Below are 22,083 nucleotides of genomic sequence, written 5' to 3' on the forward strand. Positions count from 1 at the left end.
TAGCTAGATTTTGATGAGTGCTGGGGATTTCATCATTAAACAGTTCTAGTCATCGCGCTCCCAGCTGGATGATAGCCTGTAAATAACTTGGTGGTTTCTGTAGAATGTGAGACAGTGAGAAAGAGCAAGACTTACAGGAGGTAACAGGATGGCTTAAAGAAGCATGGCAAAGTTGCTTTGCTTTAGCCTTTTGAGTTTTAAATCCCCATCTGTTAGGGGACATGCTACACTACACTACATGCAATTTTGGCAGACATTTGAAAATCTTAAAGATAAATTTAACTAAATAAATGTTTTCCAACCCTCAATCCTCAAGGCACACTGCCCTCAATGCTTTAGGTGATTCCCTGTTTCAGCATACCTGAATTAAAATGATGGAGCTTAACAGGCTTTGCTGAACTGCAATCAACAGGTCAGTTAAAGCGGGGAAATGTCTAAAAACATGCAGGGTAGTGTGCCTTGAGGACCAGGGTTGGGAAACACTGAGCTAAAGTGCTAATTGCATTAACAGCTAATTCTCTTTTCCTTCATTTTGATGTTGCTTCTGCTTCCACTTTCATTAATTAAAAATTCTGTTATTTGTAGTTCTTAAAGAAGAAGCTCAGAGCTTTGCAAAACCTACAATTGAAATCTCAGACAGGCATTTTAAAAAAGGAAAATAAGGCGTGACTTTTAAAGTTGTTAAGGTATGTATTGGTGAAGTTATGTTAATACAAACTACAACCGCCCGACCGTCTAACAAAGAGACGCCAAAGGAAGCAATCGTGTTTACACAGAAGTCAGTGGGAGGTCATGAATTATGCATGCCATATGGAGGACTGTGGCTATGCACCATATGCATGTGTGCATGTTAGCAGTCCCAAACTCAAGGAAATGCTTTGTGTGTCCATCTTAGGGGAGCACTGTGCCCCCCCCCCCCTTCTCTCCTATCCCACATCAACCCCACCCAACTCAGGCTGAAAGTCTCAAATAGCTGTAAGAGAGAAAATAAAAGAAAGAGCCTTAAGAGAGATACAAAGGGAAAGAGATAGAGAGAAGCTGCTGGTAAACACATCCATTTTCAGCTCGTGGTGAGGTAATGCTGCCAAAGATACCACAATCGACTCACAAGTACACACTCAGGCACAAAAACACCAAGTTCTGCAGCTCCGCAGCCCTTGTGTTTGGCACAAGATCGTAGCCCCACCCCAACCCCTAAAGTGACTGCATACAGAGAGAGAGAGGGAGAGAGAGGAAAAGAAAGAGGGAAAGAGAGTCCGGCTCAGATGGGAGGGAAGTTGAGATTGTGGAGCCAGAATCAAAACAATAACACCCTCATCCACAGATGCTTTGCAGCTCATGTGACCAAAGCCACCGATTGTTTACGGCAGGGACGAGAGTGAAGCTGGGGTGGGGAGAGCTGGAGGTGATGGAGTTTATAATCAGGACAAACTGCTGCTCCTTTGGGAATATCACCAGCTCCCCCTTGACAGTGCAGGCACATTGAGCGTTGGAGGGAACAACAGGAGATTGTCTGAACAAGGTCAATTTTTCTCCATTTAGGGGTACAAGAGGGGCAATAGTGCCAGCTGTTATTTGAATTCCACTAAATGTCGCCCCTTTTACTAACACATACACACAGACATTCATAGTCCATCTCAGAGCTAGAAATACTACTGGCTGTTTACCTACTGACATGCTGTTATGCAATGCAACAAGAGATGTCCTAAAATAGTAAATATGAGGTAAAACTAAGCTTTGCTTTAATGGCTTGTGTGTACATCAATGATTCTGTTCTTGTCTGCACAAATCTGTCCACTGCAGCCAACTCACAGGTGAGACTAGTGGTAAATGTCTTTGAAGAACAAAGGAGGGGGAATGACAAAGAGAAAGCAAGATGGTGTAAAAAAAAAAAGGTGAAAGAGAATATTACTTAAAACCAACAAATTGTTGCATGCTTTAATGCAACAATTAAAGCATACTTTTTCAAAAGTTGGTTATTTGGTATGATTAATAGGCAGCAGAGTTCTTTAAATCTTTGCAACACAGGGGTAAGATAGTCACTAGGTTTACTTGTATCAAGATATACCGATTTTTTCACACCACTAACTTATAATTTCAGGTCCATTTAAAAAGATGCCATCTTTTGTGCCCATCTTCTGATGGCTACTGCTCCAGCAGAATAATGCTCCAACATCACAAAGCTTCAATAAACTAAAACCAGCTTTCCCAAAGCTGACAATGTGTTTAGTGTCCCCAGAGGTTTTCAGTCACCATTTGTCGATTCAACAAAGCTACTTTGGGATGTGATGGAAAGGGATGTTTGCATCATGATATTGCATCTTACCAATCAGCAGAAGCCGTTATGTTATTGTGCTAATATGGATCAAATTCACCTTGTTATATCTACAGTATGCCATGACAAATTAAAATGGTCCCAAACGTAAATGGATAACCAAACTGGTATTAGCAAGAAACATCTATAATGTTATGGTAAGTGGAAAGCTCCATCTCCACTTTAATTTAGGGTAATATTTTAACTAGGATCAATAATTGGGGCTATTCTATAATAAGTATTAGAAATTTGAATTTTAAAAAGTTAAATCTTGTTTTACATTTTGTGCCACTGAAGTGATATTTTTACCATAATATTTTCACTCATAATGGCTCATGTCTAATTGCAACTGTCGTGATCTTTTAATGAAAGTACAAAGAAAAACTAACAAAGTTATGGAGGGAGTGCTGGCATATGGACCCAAACTTCTGGGATGAACAGATGAATCAAATTATCTAAATAGAATTAGAGCCAATACAACTAATGTAATCTGATAAGCTTTCCAGGCAAAGGTCTAATTTCAGAAAACATATCATAAGGAAAAGCTCTCTTCTCTGTTTCTCCACATCAGTGAAGCGAAACTCAGCAGATGATGGATTAGTTTGGCTGTTCTTTTTCATTTACAATTCTGGTCTGTCGCCTGCTTATAGCTTTGGATCTTCTTGGGAACACCAAATACATTATTGGATTAAGAAGTAAAAGGATGTTCCACTGTCGTCCTCTTTGGGAACAATTTATGTAGATCTCTTTAAACTCTTTAAATGTCAGACAAACCAACTTTGTGAACTGTAGCTATGTCTCCCAATAGCAGCTGGTCTTTTTAATGTCAAAAACATTTCAGGAACAGGTTGACAATATGTGTGTTCTTTTTGGTTGCAAGAATGTGTGCTACACATTGAAATTAAAGAATTCAGGGTTGCCATGTTTGCAAAAACAGATCTTTTTGAGGGTGGAATTGCATGCACGAGTGCTAAACGCATTATAGCTTCTCCCACGGTGTAAGTATCGCTCCCACATCTGTCAGGCCAGAAGGTGCTTTCATACCACATATGGAAATTAAAGCGGTAGACATCATTGATGTGATTCATTGTGGAAGTTAAAATTACATGAAAGTACATGGCTAATGCTTCTAATTTGCTAAACATCTTAAGATGTTTTTTTCTCGACTTAAACTAATGTAAGAATATGTGATTTTTATCCAGAAAATTGTAATTTATTTATAAAATCTGATGCATAATTCAGTAAGGCTTTATTTGTGCAGCATTTTTTTTAATATAAACAGTGGAAGAACATGCTTCATAATGTTCATCACATTTAATCATCCCCAATAATTTGTTATAAATCTAGCCCTTCTGCAGGGGTAGGTATTAATTGGTTAGATTTGAGAAGCATGTCACCATGTCTTTGTCCCAAACCAAAGATTTGTCTAGGGTGGTAAACTAACACAAATACTGAAGATATAGAAGGTGTGGTATCTTTATATTTGCAAACCTCAGGCTGTCAATTTCAGACCTCAGTCTATGGTTTTACAAGTATGCATACCATTTACTGCCATTTATTTTAACAAGATAGACAAAATATAAGCCTGAAAGACCACTTTGGAGTACTCTAGCAATAATTAATGTTGTCTGCTGATTTAATTGCCTAGCTTAGAGCAGCATCTTACTTTATTATAAAACAGAAATCCGTTGAAGGATGCCGCTCCATCTCCTCATTAGTGCTTCTGTTTTGTCATAATGTGAGACCCTTGACACTGCCATCAATTGGTACCACCTTGTACACACCATAAATGACCATACTGCACATCCATCAATGAAATCAATTAGAGCTTTCCTCCTCATGCAGAGCTCTGGGGCATCAGTCCATTAAAGCAGGGTACTATAGATTAGTTCAACGCAATAGAAAACCAACTGACCCAACTCTCACATAAAACACAGGCCTCATGCATTTTTGTTTAAGTGTGAAAAAGCTGAACTTTGATTTGGATACTTGTGCATTTGACAATGACAATTTCATTGGTTCATCTGCATTTTTGTCATCATTAAGATTTTTGTTTACAGCTTTAAATTGAATGACGGATATTTTACATGGCACCAGTTTTCCTTTATTATTCAGAGATATGCAGAAACATTTACCAGGGCTAAGAATTGGATGATTTTAAATACATCCCCCATATTGCTGATCAGTCAATCAAAAAATAAAAATAATCAGTAAACATGCCATACCTAACTATCCAGATAGTCTAATTTATCTGTATTAAAACATGTTAAGGAAATGTTGGAAGTCTCACAGTTGAGGTGCGACTCTACTAACTCTTCAGATAATACACATTGACTGTATTTTACAGTTCTAAATAATAACCACTACACACCTATTATTTGCTATGAAACAAAATGTGAACTCTATTCTATCATTTTTATATTTATTTTGAAACAATACTGTAGTTTCCGTCTAGGGTTAACAAAGTATTTTTGAATTTCAACATGCCTGGCAGGAAATCAAAGTTCTTCCCTTTCAAAATTGCACACAGTAGCTCTTAAATTTGAATGGATGTTTGTTAAAATTTTATTTTATCCAAATGTTGGCAGTTCAGGGCTTCACAAAATCTAAAATTGTTGCATCTCTAATTTAACAGGTCAGTTCTGCCAGCAGTTAGGTTAAAGAAAATGAAATAAGGAAGAGACCAAATATCCATTACTTGCACATGCTAAGGTTCACGGCTTTAGAAAAAGATCACGGTGACATTGGTCACTGATCTGTGAATTAACCTCTCTGATTTACTTTAATAGATGTTCGGGTTCTTTAATTAATCAAGTGCCATTTGCATATAGATTTAAACTCAGTCTACCAATAGAATAATTGCTGGTTCAAGTCTTGGGGAGCCTGGAGAAGGACATGAGGATCAGCACCATGTTGAAAAATGACAGCTTTGCCTTTGATGAATCAGTGCATCATAAATCCAACGTTAATTTAATAGAAGGAAGGGAGATATCAATCTGTGCAAATTTCCTCTTGTATTTTAAAGTTCAGATTAAAATTCAGATTCACTTATTTTTCCTCCTTATGACTTTTTGACTGGACCGACAGGTTGAGATGAAATGGCTCCTTTTCTCAAAATTGCAGCAAGGTAAGTTGGAGTAAACAAACTCAGAGGTGAGTTATTTTGATCAGTTTTTAGTTTAAAAAAAAGGTTTCATAAGAACTGACAGCACCTTTAAAAATTGGCCAGATTACAGGATGAGATGACAAAAACATATGTTTGTATCCCCTCTTTTTTTTTTTTTAAAGAAGTGAGGGAGCACTTGGTAAACTGTTTAGGATCTTATGGATGAATTATTTTACCCAAAAACCAACAAAAAAGAAAAAGGTCTGAGGCATTGTGTTGTACAGTTTAGCAAAACCACAATAGGAGTTATTTCTAATCTAATTAAAGATGCAGATGTCATCCTAGATCTTTTATACCCACACAAGTCAGACATAGGATCCCAAGTGGTCACCATGGCTGTTACAGGCTAATCCAAAGTGAAGCATCCAAGTAGGAATCCATCTGACCCACCTTTTGTTTGTCTTTACAAGCTCTTTAGTCACATCTGGTCATAGTTTAAAGTTTTCTTTGCTACTTTAAAAACAAAAATGTATTTAATGTAATGTCATTTTATTTATATAGCACATTTTCAGCAGCGTGGCAATTCAAAGTGCTTTACATGAATTGAAAGGAAATACAAACAAAATAACAAACCAAAGGAAAGAGCAAAAGAAGAAAAAGCTAATAATGTTGATCCAAAGTATATAAACTAGGTGTTCATAGTAAGTAAGTAAGTAAGTAAAACCACTTACTTACTTTAAAAAGACTAGTAATGCCTAAAGTTTTTTTAAAATTGCACAGCTTTCACGCCACAATATATTTTCATGTATCTCAAACAATTTTTACTGTTTGCTTGAATTTAAGAAAACATTACAATGAATGGTTCTCAGAAAACACTGCCTCCTGAAGTCACGATGATAAATGACATAACATTTGGAATTTAGGAAGCCATTATGGCTCCAAAGTAGGAACGCTCCATTACACAGGTTGAGCAATGCTTGTTTCACAGCATATAACTGCAAGCACTTTGCTGCTATTTTTACAGTAAATTTGAATAACTAAGGCAATCAGCTTATCAAACTATCTGACTCAGCATATGCTGAGTGAAAAAAACATCTACATTTGCTCCGATGAGAAAGAAGGCTGAAATTAGCAACACAGAAAGTCAGTGGGAAACAGAGATCACAGGAGCTGTCATTTCAGATGGTAATCTCATGGTTTCTCAAATCTACTTGCATCCAAACCAGAAAGACTGTTTTCTTTGGCAACCGCTGAGACTCTCTCTCACTCTGTCCTTCACTTAACGGTGTTACTCACTCACCCTCTCTCCAGAGAATCAACTCTGCTCTCTTCTTCCACACAGACCTATACACTCCCCCTTTCTTTTATTTCAAACTCAGACCGCAAACGCCAACAGGGAGTTATAGAAGCAGTCCAAAAGCTAGGAAATGGCCACAGAGACAAGCAAAACCACGAGCAGAACGAAAAACAAGTGGATTACTGGACAAGCCACTTTATCAAAAGATAAACAATAATTTGAAAGTCCCTCTAGGCTCCTGTTTTGTGATTGGCGTTCCTCCATGTCTGAGTTGGCTGCTGTACTGTACTCGGAGAGCGAAGCACATGGTTGGCTCGGCCCACTGAACTGGCTGATCTGAAAACACACTGATGAACAATAAAAACGAAGCTAACAAATTGTTTTGCAGTGGCATCAAATCTGGCTTTAAAGTCAAACCCCCGCCTGGTCAAACCAGACTCCATGTTTTTCACTTACAGCTATGAGAAAGCCGTACTTTAGGGCAAGTGGGACTATTTGACAAAAAAAAAAAAAAAATCACAGAGAGGCCAAGGAACGGAGCCAAATGTGAGTAACTTAAGTTCATAAAGGGAGGACTGGCTGCTGAGTCTGGGGATCTGGACCCTTAGAGCTGTTGTTTTGGTGTTTTGCAGTAATAAGCAAAGCATGCTCCTGATTTCCCCTTAACCAGTGCTGCAGTTCACTTCCCCTTACAGCAATTAGGCTCCAGAATGTTATTTATCAAAAGGCAAGCCATTCATTTCTACCAGTCTACCTCAACCAGCTCTTGCTAAATAGTTTCCTGCAAGGAAAAAACACTCACACACTGGCTCTTAGAGCAGGCCTAGCAGCTGGATCAGAGCAAAAACTGAAACTGTAGACAAACATCCAAGACTTTAATAGAGACACAACGGCCTGTCACAATAACAAATTTTGCTGAGCGATTAATTGTCTTAAAAATTATTGCGATAAACGATAATATTGTTCAAAGACTATTTTAAACTGATGTAATGATAATGACATAATAACGCAAGAGATATCCTGCCAAAAATAAATACACTTTATTTTCAAAAGAACATTTAACACTGGAACTGGTAAACAACATAAAACCAAAGTAAATAAAATAAATAAGTAAATAAAAACTACATTCAACCAAAAGAGTACAGATTATGAAGTCTGTATACTATATTGCCCTTCAATAATCATTAGATTTAAATAGAGAAGATGAGCATATCCTGATGCAATAGTTCACACTACACAATTTTTTCCCTTATGACAATCTTAGAACGTCCAGCGTTTTAAGATTGGACTTGCTACAATCGCAACCGATCATCCTGTAGTGTGTGGTGTGTTCCGACTGATAAGGTCCAGTCGGTAGAACGTCCGACCGCTCCGATCTAAAATCAGGCATATTCAACATGTTGGATTGTCTTGGCCAGTTTATCACTGCAACGTGTGGGGTTTTCCTGACTGCGAGCAAGAACACAGCTAATTGAATGTGACAGGTAGCCAATCAGAAAGCACGGAGGGGAATCCCAAACAGCTGACATAGCGCAACCCAAAGTCCAACGGACATTGGAGATGATATGTGGAAACCACATTAATGTTTATTCAACATTTTGTGCAAAGAATATAGAAATGACAAGGGGAGGAGTTGGAGCGAAATTACTACCACAGTTGATAAACCCGGTAACTTTTCAGCTGCTCATCGTCAACTTGACATAAATAGGTTATAATGACAAAGTTTTCATTCAGTAAGGACTTTACACTGACACTAGCCACATGCATTACAGGTAGATTGTAGTAAAGCATTGATTATTGCCTGGTTTTAAAATTAGTTAACTGGACTTGTAGCGATTATTTTGTACCCATTGTTGGACACCACACAGCATGATAGAACCTGTTATACCTACAATTTCTGTCGGCTAGTGTATGGTCTCTCAGGTTTTAAAAATGCGCCAATCGGCCGACAATTCCAAAATTGTGTAGTGTGAACTGGGTATAACGCTAAGGAAATGAGGAAGGGAGGGGAGAGCACCGGAGTTGAGCCTTTTTTTCATCCAGTGTCATCAAAGCCGAAATGAGGTTGATAATTTTCATTTATCATGCGATTAATTGATTTATTGTTCATCGCGACAGGCCTAGACACAACTGCTCAAAATTAAACTGTGTTAAGTTATAACGTGCTGAAGCTTTTCTTGAATTGTAGAGACCAGAATGAGTATTCTGATACCTTGATCCTTCTTCAGATTACAGCATGGTATATTCATTACTTACTGCCTGGTAAATAAGCTTGTGATTTGGGAGGCTTTAAGGGTTTGTCCTTGTCTTAATTGCAGCTCTTCATAACTTTGTGTCAGGAGAAACTCCTGCTTCCCTCCAGCATTAGGGCAGAACTGAAAATCTGTCGCAGGTGTGCAGAGGATGAGGGCCATGGATCTTAATCTTGAGGTAATAATACCGCAGTGTGCTGAAGAGGTCACTTTATGGATATCCAAGAAAAAAGCTCAGGTCGCAGTCCACACAAACATGAGGCAACAAGGAACTTTTTCAGTGTGTTTTGTGTTCTTCAGTGTGCAGGCATATTTCAGGAATTGGGTTGAAATGTATTTTAACTTAAGTCTGATTTTGTAGTGGCTTTGATTTAGCAGAATATGTTGATGAACTTTGAGTATCTGGTTTTAAAGTCTCCAAGAGACACAAAGGTTGAAGTTAAATGTTAAAGGGATGTTATGTTCCTGGCATAATGTCAATAGAGCACAATTAAGTGACTATATTACCTTTAGTTGCAATAAAAATATTGTGTATATACAGTATATATGAAAGATAACTTAAAAGAAATTTGATTTTGTAATTTGATGCCGTGAAATTATTCTCCGTCTCTTTAAGACATTTATGCTCTTTCCAACACTCCACCTTCAGCATGTCATCACAACAATGCCTCTGATTATTTCAACCATTCTTAGGAGTGTTGTGCTGAGAAGTAGTTGGTATGATGAGCTCTGCAAGGAGAAGCTTTATGGAAATGGATACTCTGTGCGAGCCAGGGTTTAGGTATCCCTGAATGGTTGCCAAGGGAGATTTAAGGATTTCTCAAAACATGCATGAAATAATCTAAGCAACACTCCAGGTATGTTTTTGATGAGGGGATAACACTATAACATGATGTAAAGCTCAAGAATGTTGATTCTACGTAATACCCTCATCCCCTTTAAGCCTACAGAGTAAAGATTTTGATGTCCATAAACATAAAAAAAATATATTTTCGAACCTACATTTTTAATCCAAAGCATGTTGGTGTTTCATATCTCATTCTGTAATGATAATCAAATAACTGCTAAATAGCAACATTTATTTTTATGAGAACAATGGGCACTTAGTTTTGAGACCAATAAGTTGTGACTTCTCTCCACCTTTATAATGAGAGTAGCTATTGGTGTGGACTGATTGTGCTATAAGCTATGCTGTAATGCATTTTTGTTGTTGGTCATATTTTAATGACCAATGTTAGGACTGTTCATAAAGTGCTTGTCTCTGGGAGGACGAAAATGGCTTTATTTGTTGAAGCTGTAAAATAATCAATAAACCATCTTACTTTGACTATATGAGTAATAATAATATCACAGCCAATATGCAATGAGGGAAACATGGCTGGACAGGTGCACAAGTTCTGTCCAATCCATACAGGAGATTAAATTTAAAACCAGACTTATCCTCTAAATGGACTGCAAGGCAGGGCAAAAATCAATAAGCAAATATCAAATCTGGACCTCAGAAAGTAGTGATGAAGCTGCAGATGTTCCTGTTCTTTTCAGGAAGTTATGATCAATCATAGTCCTCCAACACCAAGTAATCAGAGGGGATGTTCAATAACGGTGTTGAGCATTTAGATTCCAGAAAAGGGATTAGATTTTCCATTTAATAGAGAAGGAGTGTTGCTTCCTCGTATGATGTTAACAGCCATCAATGTTTCATTGCCCTACAACGAATTAGCTTTGCTTGCAGGCTTTACAGCCTATAACCTAACAGATTCTGTGCAGAAACGCAGTGAGTGAATGAATTAATGCAACATCACATCCTAATTGTTTCCAGTTGTAAATGGTAATGTGGTACATATTACAAAATTGGATCGGATGCTACATGTTACAAATCTCAGACAGAAGATAAAAGAGATTGACATATTCCTTTACAAATTTTAGATATACCCAATCAGATTAGAACATGCTGCATATAATGAACCTCTAGCCATTGTGTTTGTGTAGGAGGGAGGAAGACATCCAAGGGGATAAAGGATCAGATTTACATTGTCAGGTAAAGCTTACAGCATTCAGTGCATCTTGAAATCCCTTTAAAGTACAGGGAACTCTCGGGATGATTATGTCTAGACAGTAAATATGTCCGGATTTCACATTTGGTCACATCCATGTTCCCCATCTCTTCTTCTAACTACATGCTGGTACTAAAGTGTCTCATAGTGATGGTGAAAATCTGAAAAGTGTGTCTTGCATTCAGTCTCACATTCACTGCAGCCCCAAACAAGTTTTCTTCTGTGACTGCAGTGTATTTAGTTACATAATTTCATCATCTCTGTCCTTGCTGAAGTATGATGCTGCCATCACCATTTTTCAGAGAGGATGGTACATTCAGAGTTTTGCTTGTAGACCAAAACATTACAAAAAAAATTCTCTTTTCCTTGTACTTGCTTTAGCACATAAACTCTCAAAGATTCATTTTGTGGTTTGTTGCTGTAATGCAGGGGTCCCCAAACTTTCTCCTGTGAGGGCCACATAACTTGTCCCTTCTCTGATGGGGGGCCGGGGTCAGTTTGTAACAGAAAAAGTGTGACGATTGTAAGAGTGCTAAACATAAAAATGTATTGTTTTTCAGAAACCACAATCAAATAACCTTTTCTGGATTCTTCAGAGAACAAAAGTCAGGAAATAACACTATTTATGAAATAAATAATAACCAAATAACACTGGGTTCTCCACATAAAAAAAGGGATAGGGTCAATTATATGCATGTATAAAATAGTTACTAACTAATAGTTAATAATAAATAAAGTTCATTACTAATGAACATTTTATTGCAAAAGTCCAACTTATCAAATAAAAATGCACATATATGAAAATACTCTGGTATTGTTCAGGGGGCCGGACCAAATGTGGAGGCGGGCCGCATCTGGCCCACGGGCCGTAGTTTGGGGACCACTGCTGTAATGTGACAACATTTAGCAAAGTTCAAAGGGTATGAATATATTTTCAAGAATAGCTGCTGCTGTAACTTTGGCTTTGTACAGCCCAGAATCTTTCAAGACAGGGTTATAATTTTGTTTTGGATAACTTTGGTTGGTAATTAATCATCTAAAGATGCTGACATTACTTGTGTGAAAGAACATGTGGGATGGGATAAAATATGTATGTGTAATGGCAGCAGAAATGGACACCTGCCAAATTAAATCAGACTCTGCATGCTGCCAAAATGGTTTCAAGGATACGACGAGAAATGGAACGTCGTCCAGCATAAACTGTGTCCTACTTGTCAGATGACATATCAGTGTCATAAACTCTCCATGAACTCTGCATTGGAACATGGGCCAAAGTCCCTCTGGGAACCACACAGACAGTCAATTCCTCAGATTTGGTATGCGCTTGAACGCATTTATTCTCAGAGGGTCTTACCTGGCATGTGGGACGTCAATGCTGGACGAGACCACTTTGCGTTTCTGCTCTAGAAGGGACACGGATCGGGCGTCGGGATCCCGGCTAACTCGCTTCCCGTCCACAGGCCTCTGCTCTTCCACTGCCTCTGGGCTCCAGCAGCCGCTCTCCAACTTGTGACCATCTGAAACCCCGTTACTGGAGCTCTGCTGTCAGGGGGTGAACAGAGGAATAAGTCACTCCCTGCACTGAAACAAAAACAGCTTGCCACAACTCCAAGGAAGGAATGTTGTAAACATGAGAAATGCACAGTTCAACACCATTAGAAAATAAGTCGAGCAGCTTTGCAGCAGGTAAAATAGTCCTAAATATAACTTTTTTGTTACATTTAATAATATTACAAGAATATTACACAATTATGAGGAAGCTTCAGGATATTAAAAATGTTTTTTAAGCCAGAACCAGATGGAAAGGTAGGTTTTGGCTTTGTCTGAACTTGTAATCTGAATACTGACAATAATTCCATATTTACATTTCAAATGAAGGAGTATGGTATGGTTTTAGAACAATTTCCAGGATCATGAACCTTAAATGGCTGTTCCAAAATATATTGGAGAAACTAAAAAATGTGCAGTGGTCAGTTATAAACAAAGCTCTTTTTCCTGCAGACGTTTTGGCATTTGGAGGTTTTCCTCAAAGAAAATGTCCTTTGCAAAAACCTTTATCTTTTTTAAATAATGGAAAGCAAAGTCTTATTATAACTTATGAAAAAAAATGAAACATTTCATTTAGGTCACGTCCAGAGGTATGTGCTTTAAGTATATTACTATTCCTACATTGCAAAGTTACGGTTTTCAATAAGTCAACACAAAGGCAAAGAAAATGAAAACTGCAAGTTAGAAAACTCTTAAATACTGGACATTATTCAATATATTCACTATATTTTTTATGTCCTCCCACATACTGCTACAAATAATCTTATGTCAAACAGGTCCAAGTACACAAAGAAAAACTTGGCACAATATGTATAACTAAAGCAAAAAATGTAAAGGTAAAGTCTCAAGTTTTATAAGACACATCCTTGCGTTTCCAGCAGCTTAACATGAACAGAAATGCAAAATAGGTTAAACAAAAACACAATTGTTCAAGGAGAGTGTAACAGAATAATAACGTTGATAAAATACAAAAGTGTATTAAAAATTAAATGTTTAATATGACATGTATTACATTTCCTTTATTTGAAAGAATAAACATACATATTCAGACTCCAGCAAACGCACACTAACATAATGACAATTCATGTTATTATAATGTAATGTATGTCTATTTTTTATAATGACTTTGGAAAATCAAACCACTTAATGTTATAGCAGCTTTCAAGTAAACCATTATTTTGAAGAATATCGTGGATTTTTGCTGTTCTAATAGTGACAACACAAGCAGTTCAAGCTGATATTTAATGGTTTGTAATTTGATTAAATGCTGGAGGTATTTGACCTCTAGTCATGCAGATTAACAGATCTGCTAGTTAAAATAGTGTAAACTTAATAAGAATAGTTGTGGTTCTTCAGTCCCTATAATGGCTGTCCATGCTTAACATCACTGGAAATATTTTCAAACAGCCCAATTGGTCTTTTATGCAACTGAGAGAAAGATGCAGTTTTGAGGCCATAACTTGACTCTAGAACTGGGACCGTTAACCACTGTTTCTTGTTAAAGAATTATGTTCATTAGACATCTTTCAGTTTGAGCTTTAAATTTGCAATGCACCTTTAAATCATTGCAGCTTCAAAACAAAAAAAAGCGGTTCCCACAAACTGGAACCGAAAACCACATAATAAAAATGATGAAGTTGGCTGAGAATAATGCCACCAAACAAGCTTCTTACATATAATAATTACTGACAAAAAGCTGCATGAATTAACATGTCTTTTTGCACAGTGTAGTATTCTGTAGTAAATGTTAGTCCTTATTGCGCCGCTAACATCAGCATTTCTTCACAAATGCAGAACAGAATACACCACAATCTGTCATAAACATGCAACATTTCAGACTTATATCTAACCTCATCTGACATTTATTTTTTTATGTCTTCCATCACTGTCTACATCTGTTTTATGTTAGCTCTGTAACCTATACAGAAAGCCCATTCTGACCTTTGCATGTTGTGGTCGTGACAGTGGCAGCCTTTTTAATAAAAGTAATTAGATCATGTCATACATTTTTACATTTGTGGGGGGATTCAATACAGCGAAACCAAGATTATTCTACAGAAGCTCATTATGTTGTCAGAATCCCCTACTGGTATATGTCTATTCCTCCTAACTGGGTGAAATTGACCCAGAAGTACCTCAGCAGGGGTCACGATATGAGCTGGGTGGATTCTCTGAACCATTAGGGAAGGAAGCGTTCATGCTTCCTCAATCTCTCCTAAAACACAAGGAACAGTGGACTGTCTTTCAGTTCTTTACAACAGTGTTTTCAAAGCCTTTCTTATAGTCTTTGTAGTTGGAATCAGTTTAAATAGACATTATGCAAGTGTACTTAATAGAAGAGAGCTGATTAGGAAAACTATAGACATGATAAAAAGAAAGTATGCCTTTCAATTCTTGGGGTAAATTAAATTTTTATATCTCTAAGGCTTAAAACTGGTAAATAGCAAATGTCTTCATATCACAGAAAACCTAACTAACGCCAAAATAAATCCTAATCAAAGTGACAATCAAAGCCACACTACCATATAGTATGAATATAGTGAATATAAGAGCACAGTACGGCTATTTATTGGAGTTTAAAAAATACTCTTTGTTTTGTTGATCTTATTCAACAAAAATATAAAGAATGTATGTGATGCAGCTTATTGGCAACACAGAATAAGAATGGAGTCTAACTTTAACAAAAAGGTCCTCTAAAGATAGATCTGGTTGGGTCAGCTGTCATACCTACAGGGCAAACAGAGGTGTTGTTTGTGAACATAATGTCTTTGATTTTCCATCCAACCAGTAGAAATGCAGCATTAGCTTGACTCAAGTTTTGAAGGCGAAACAAAATGTAATAAAAAAGATAACTTTGTATCAACATATAGCGATCAAGTGGCGTATCTTAGTAATAACATTGAAGAGTTATATTACTGTGGGAAAGTTAAACTCTCATGAGTAAAAATTGATTGTGTTCAGAAAGATGGGACTTTTACGACCCGGCTCACTACAATTAACTTCCCAAGTAGAGTGCCGGTTTAATAGGTCTTCATGCTATTGCTTTCAGACCACATTTCTTCTTACCTCTGGACAAAGCCGTGACTCGCATTAAAGCTGAAGTCTTTGCTATTACTAATTTCTTCTTGGATAGCCATTATGTCCAGTGCTCAAATTTGATATTCCATTCTTAATGCCTCAATCTCTGAAAAGTTTTAGCTGCATTCTTAGCTTTTGCTCAGTTTCTACTAGGGCTGCACAGTATTAGAAAATCTCACAGTGGTGGTAATAATGGTAAAAATAATATCTACATCAGTTGCAATATAAGTCTATTTTCTTCTCTCCCATTATTTTCATCTCTGCTTCTATCACTCTGTGTGGGTATCTGTTGCCATGAGACTTTGACCAAAAGGCTAAATATTACACTAATTTTGTAAAATGTAAGTTTACAACACTTGGAATACATTAGAAAACACAAAACATTACAGAACATGGTGGTCAGAGTCTCACTGGAGAGCAATTACATTTCTTTCACCATTTTCATCGAGTCTGATTCATTTCCAAACAAGATCAATGAAGAAAACTGAAAAAGAGACAAAATATAAATTTGGTATGGAGTATTTGAAAAACTGACTGTAATAAGACATTTACTCACCAGAAGAACAACAATATTATCACAGAAAAACACAATTTGTCCCATCACATGCTGCAGATGCATCCTTAGGTAGCAAAGTTTGTAATAAAAAACATAATCGTTGTTGCTTACTTTCATGGACAAATGTAAACAAACAAACAAACAAAAAAATGCCTGAATCTCAGAATGAATTCACACACCACCACACCTCAGTAGCTCTATCTTCCTGCCTGGAGGCCTGTTGAAACAATCACAGTAAATGCCAAAACAAAAGCAGAGTGACTCACATAGCTGTCAATGACAATAGAGCATTGAGGAATAGTTCAGGTTCGTGTGTGTTTATGTGTTCGTGGGTGATCTGGATTGTTGCCTTAAAGATCAGCTACATGATTAGACATGAATAAGACTTTTAGACATCTAGTCCTTAGATAGCTTATCTAAGGACTAGAATCTTTCACACACAGCCAGTTTAGGTTGGACAACTTCTTTTGCCTTAATCAATGAAACCGAAATTTGAAAACTGGCTTTTTAAAAAATACTTTTTCAGGCCTTTGTAAAAACAAAAACAAAAGAAATTCTGAGGGACAACAATGACACAAAAGGTCAGAACAGTGTGTGTTTGTGGATACAGAGATGTTTGTTTGTGGACTGTAGAAACACCTTTGAGCTGACAGCATACAGAGATGTAAGGATATTAAATTCAGGTAACACAGGTGATGTTTTTCCACACCGAAGATGGAAAATTTCACACCAAACTGTTAAAAATTGACTTGTTGACCCGCTTCTCTCAACACGTTTCAGATCATGCCATCTGTTGTAAGCAAGCCCTGTGATCTGAGCTTTACTATTAAGGCTCTGCTATTTGTATCAGTGCATATAGCCTGAAAGCTAGTTGAAGTGAAGCTCGAGTGAGGAATTTGCTCCTACAGTCGAATTTCTGTGAAGCACATAATACTGCACTCCTACAGTTTTTCTGGGTCCTCTTTGGAAATCCAAGCTACTGAGATGACACATTTCAAATCATGATCAAAGTAAGACAGTCCTCCTTCCTTGCTCTCATGTTTCTCCAGCCTTCCTCTACAGCTCCTTTTGGACTTGATATCTTATTCAAGGTGTGACTGAGTCTAGCAGCAAAACGTCCAAATCAGCAATATATACCGTATTTTCCGGACTATAGAGCGCACCTCCCTATAAGTCGCACCCACAAACATTTTTTTAAAAACTGGAAACGTACATTTATAAGCCGCACCGGGCTATAAGCCGCTGGTATCTCCGCCGCTCTCGGTTTTCCACAAGGACACAGCAGAGGGCTGCGTCTTGAATACATCTGCTATTAAAGACGCAGGCCTGTGTCTCCAACGCCGAACCATGGATTCGTTCACACAGAGCTTATGTTCAGCGGCTATCGATCTGTACTGCCAGATAGGTAGCCTTCAACTTAAAAGCTGCATCATATGAACTTCTTCGTGTTGTTTCCTTGATGAGGGGGTATGAGTTTGAAAACATTTCTCCATCGTGCCTGCTGTTAGCATGTGCTTGTTCTAAATGAAAATCAGCACTTTCTTCTTTGATTTCCAATTTCGACTTCCAATGATTCACTTCCTGCTAAAGAGCCCCTTGGGGGTTGAAGAAAAATACACAGAAAAGCCGCACTGGGCTATAAGTCGCATGGTTCAAAGCGTGAGAAAATGTAGTCCAAAAAATACGGTACATACATATAAAAAATATTCAAAGATCTGTGCTTCAAAGAAAGTTGAAGCCTCCAGAGGAACTGTAAAAAGCTGGCACTGGTGAGCATTTATTGTTTTTGTAGGTTGAGCAGTTTAAAAGTAGAATATTTATTTGTTATTTGTAAGAATTTACAAGGCAGTATGATCTTTCTTAAATTAATTAGTATTTTAGACATTCTTAGCAAATACAGTATGTACTGGAGATTGTTTAAATGCTTGTGTATTACAAAAAACAGCTACATGGACTTAAGGTGCAAGGCTGAGCACATTCAGAAAGCAGAGTAGGTTTCTCACCTTATGACTCCAGTGAAAAATTTAAAACGCTTGTACAATATTCTGTCAACAATCATTGACTCCTGCGCTGGCGGACGCTTAACACCACAACAAGCTGGTCTTTGTTTCTTAGCATCAAGAAAAATCATTGTTGCTTGAGGTACAAATCATACTTTTGCAAATAAACGAGTCAACAAGTGGCACCCAGTTCGCCCCCCCCTTCCCCTTCTCCTGCCTCCCCTAAAAAAAAAAGAGGGGGCATTCATTTGCAGGACTGGGCTTGGTGCCAAGCATCCAGATTCTTTGGGGCATGCCACCCGTTGCCAACCTAAGGGTGCCTGCTTTATTGGCTGTACAGCTGCTACTGCTCAAACGGGGCTGCAAGCTCTCGAAAACAGGACCCAATCCAAGGTTTCGAGAAGTTTGGGCTTAGTAATAACACACACCAGAGGAAAATTACAGCCATACCACACTCTGATGCACACCATAGGCAGCACAGACCCACACATGAAGTTACACACACTGCACAGCAGACTCCTCCTACTCCTTGCTTTATGGCTTGTTTTCGACCTCGGTGGGAACTGAGTCGTGCTGAAAGAGACTTGACCATTGTGCTGCAAGCCTCAGCTGCACTCTGCCTGCACTGGTGGCTGTAGCGCTACAGTGCAACAGCTTTTGTTTCCACAAAACTGCAAAGAAAATGAACAAAGTATGAATAAAAAAAAAAGAAAAAATAAGGCAAACATCTGGCAATGTCTCCAGGTTATATCCAAATCTTAAAAATAAGTGGTTTTGTAAGGAGTTAAGTTGGTAAAGGACTTATAAGCATTTGCAACAGAGGACTGGAATAGGAATGCTGCTACCAATAGTCAAAAATGTGAGGAAACAAAAGTGACCACAGGTTTCCTTTTTGCTCCAGAAATAGAATGCATGTTACTTCATCTGCGACACCAAAACCTGACACAAACAAACACGAGGAGGGAAGAAAAAAAAAATCAAGTCTGAGTGGAAAAAAATAGCTGTTTACTCAGACTTACTCATTCCTCAGTCCCTCCCTTACTGTAAGGACAGAATAACACAAGCTTGCCCCGTAACAGAAAACACTGAACTGGCTTCTCCGGCTCACTCACTCTTTATTTTTCAAGTTTTTGTCATTAGATAAGCATTGTTGTCTCACATTTGGATATTTTAAGACAGAATTGCAATGTAGCTGCATGCTAACCTTACGTCATGACATCCCATTCATAGCGATTAGATTTTTACATTGCTCACTGCTCAGAGCAACACACCCTATGGGAGACCCCAATCAAATTTTCTATTGTTCATAATGCAGGTCCTCTCAGTAGTCAGATGGTTAGTGTTGTGCCCACTGAAAACAATGAAAAAAAATATGACTGTGATTATAAGTTAAGGGTAACTTCAGTGTTCTGCATGGAATCTGTATTGAATTTGATAATCTCAGCCACAACATTAAAAATACTTAAGAGTTCATCTACCCCGCGCAGAAATCATTTTTTAAAAACTTGCAAACTGAAATCTGTATTTTACGTAAACACAAAAAAACATATTTTACTATTTTATTGTAGAGATGCACACATCAATAATTACCTGGCCGATCCCAATTTTCTTTAAAATCTGATGTACCAATTCAGATTATGACGAATTGGCTTTTTTTTTCACTAAATAAAATGTGATGTGTTGATAATTTTGAGGCATTCAGTCTAAGGGGAAAACATCAGATTTTTTTTCCGTATGATTCTTGATCAAAGTAACTGGCCAATTCTAATCTCCGACTCAAGACCATCTTTACTTTTTTGTTATTCAACTGTTGTTGAGGGGAAAAAAGGGCGCAATTCAAGCAAGAACCTGCGGTCTAACATCAGAAAAAGTCAAATTATTTACAGAGCAAATTCAGAAAACTGCAAGTTTTCCCAAAGTGCTGAACAAAACAAAAGCTCATTGTGCTTGCAAAAGCTATAATGTCAGTGATTATTCTGTATACTGAATGAATGAATGTGCCAAAACGACGCAAATTCGACAAAAGATATGCATTTACATGGTGCATGCACAAAATTGCATGCGATTATTGTTCAGTGCTAAATTGTACAACGAGTTCCTCACGTCGGATCGAAACGCTGCAGCTGCAGTCAGAGCGTGTTTGTTTCCTTCATATTACCCACCCTCCAGCCCACATAAACATTGCGCAGGCCCCATCAAGCCCTCTTTGTCCCGTATATGTGTCATCGCCAAATGTCATGACAGCACATTATTTGATAAAATATGCAACAAAACGGATCTATTCCATATTTTGACTGATGCATGTTTGGTTTTAACCGACTAAATTTGCAGAGAGCGGCATTGGTGGCTGACACCGTTAAATCCGCTCCGTGCAGGAAGCGGTTAAACGCTGCAAAACACCGCACAACAGTGAAGCGCAGCCCGCCGGTCGGGGCCCTTTACGTCCTCAAACATATAGAGAGGCAGACACACACCTTCAGGCTGGACTTGAGCGGTCCTTTGGCCGCTGTGTGGTTTGATCCAGCGGCTATCTCCTCCTCGGAGAACTCCTTCAGGCTTCCGTCCTGCAGGAGCACGGTGTACACGCTCCGCCGGGGTCCAGCGGCGGATGCGTCCCTGTTTTCCTGCTTGACAGCCTGGACCACTCCTGTCACCGGGGCACCGTCCCCAGTCGGGCTCGTCGCATAAACGCGGCTGCCAAGGATCGACCGCTTCACCAGGCGCCTGGTGTGCATCTCCGCCGTATTCAGAGCGCTCCCAGCAGGAACTTTAATTCATTAAACGTCGAAACACGGCCGGCGGTGAACAAAACGTCGGGAATGGCACAAGACCGCAGCGGGCAGACTACGCGCTCCAACAACCTCGACGAAAATGTTGGGAAGCGACAACATACTCGGTGGGGGAGGCAAAAACTTCCGAACCGCGTCCCGAACGCAGGGGACTCGAGCCGCAGAACTTTGAATTAGCAACAGACGGCATAAACACGAACCGTTCGCTACCAAACAGCCTCCACATCTAACCGGCTACCAATCTTCCTCCGTTCGACCTGTTTGTTTTTCCCCACTGCTCCCAGCGAGCTGCTAGGGGGGGCGGCGGAAAAACGCGGAGCGATCACAACCTTTCTGAAGCCGTAACAACATTCGTTCACGATTAAACAAAATGGCGACACAATCAAGTCAAAAGGTCCCGCACAAAGGCAGGCGACTCGTGACACGTCGAATTATTTTATTCTACCCCGCAAAACACATCGCCGACCTGCTTCAAGTGTGGGAAATGATAAAGACAATACCGTTTGATGACTCTGGCTCCGGCTGTGCTCTAAATCCAGTCCGTTCTTTGCTCCGACCGAGCGGGGCCTTTACCGGCGGATCGCTGCCTGTAAACATGTGCGGTCCGGCAGCCAAGACGGGCTGCTATTGGACGACGAAGCACACGCCTCCACAAGCCCCCACCGCTCCCCCTTTTCCTGCAAAGGAGGGTAATGCAACTCTTGAAGGGTGCTCCATTCAAAACAATGACGCAAGGATGGAAAGGAAACGAGATGGGAGGGTGGATGGAAGATGGAAAGTGGGAAAAAGGGGATATTTAGGCTATAAGAAAAAAAAATCTTAGACCAGACAGACAAGCTTTATTCCTTAACCTAGTTATAGATGGATGTGACCTACTTTTAAAGTACCATGGGAGTCGTAAATTACTGGTTGAAATATAAAATGGAGTGCATGAGAATGTATTAGTGAGTCAACCAGTGGCGGTTCTGGCATGATTTGATACCTCCCACCCCCCTCAAACTCCTCCACCAACAACCCATTTCTTTTCACACAGAGAAAACTTTACACTAAGTCAGAAAGTTTGTAGACAGAAAAAAACTTGCAACCAGA

General features: G+C 38.7%; 1 protein-coding gene across 2 annotated transcripts in view; it reads right to left on the reverse strand.

Annotated features, from left to right (window-relative positions):
* znf704 (zinc finger protein 704) overlaps positions 1-21,470 on the reverse strand; it is a 66,138-nt gene extending 44,668 nt beyond the window's left edge. Inside the window, exons 1-2 of one of the 2 annotated variants that reach the window (XM_023344898.1) lie at positions 20,680-21,470; positions 12,378-12,562 (exon numbers count right to left, since the gene is read on the reverse strand). In XM_023344898.1, coding sequence (XP_023200666.1) covers positions 12,378-12,562; positions 20,680-20,940 — 446 coding nt within the window. In that variant the 5' untranslated portion in view covers positions 20,941-21,470. Of the gene's footprint in view, positions 1-12,377; positions 12,566-20,679 lie in introns of both variants that reach the window. The other variant, XM_014476091.2, reaches the window with a different exon arrangement.
* Positions 21,471-22,083: the final 613 nt, after the last annotated feature.

The sequence above is a fragment of the Xiphophorus maculatus genome, chromosome 13 (assembly GCF_002775205.1).
Source record: "Xiphophorus maculatus strain JP 163 A chromosome 13, X_maculatus-5.0-male, whole genome shotgun sequence".
In the NCBI taxonomy this organism is placed as follows: Eukaryota; Metazoa; Chordata; class Actinopteri; order Cyprinodontiformes; family Poeciliidae; genus Xiphophorus; species Xiphophorus maculatus.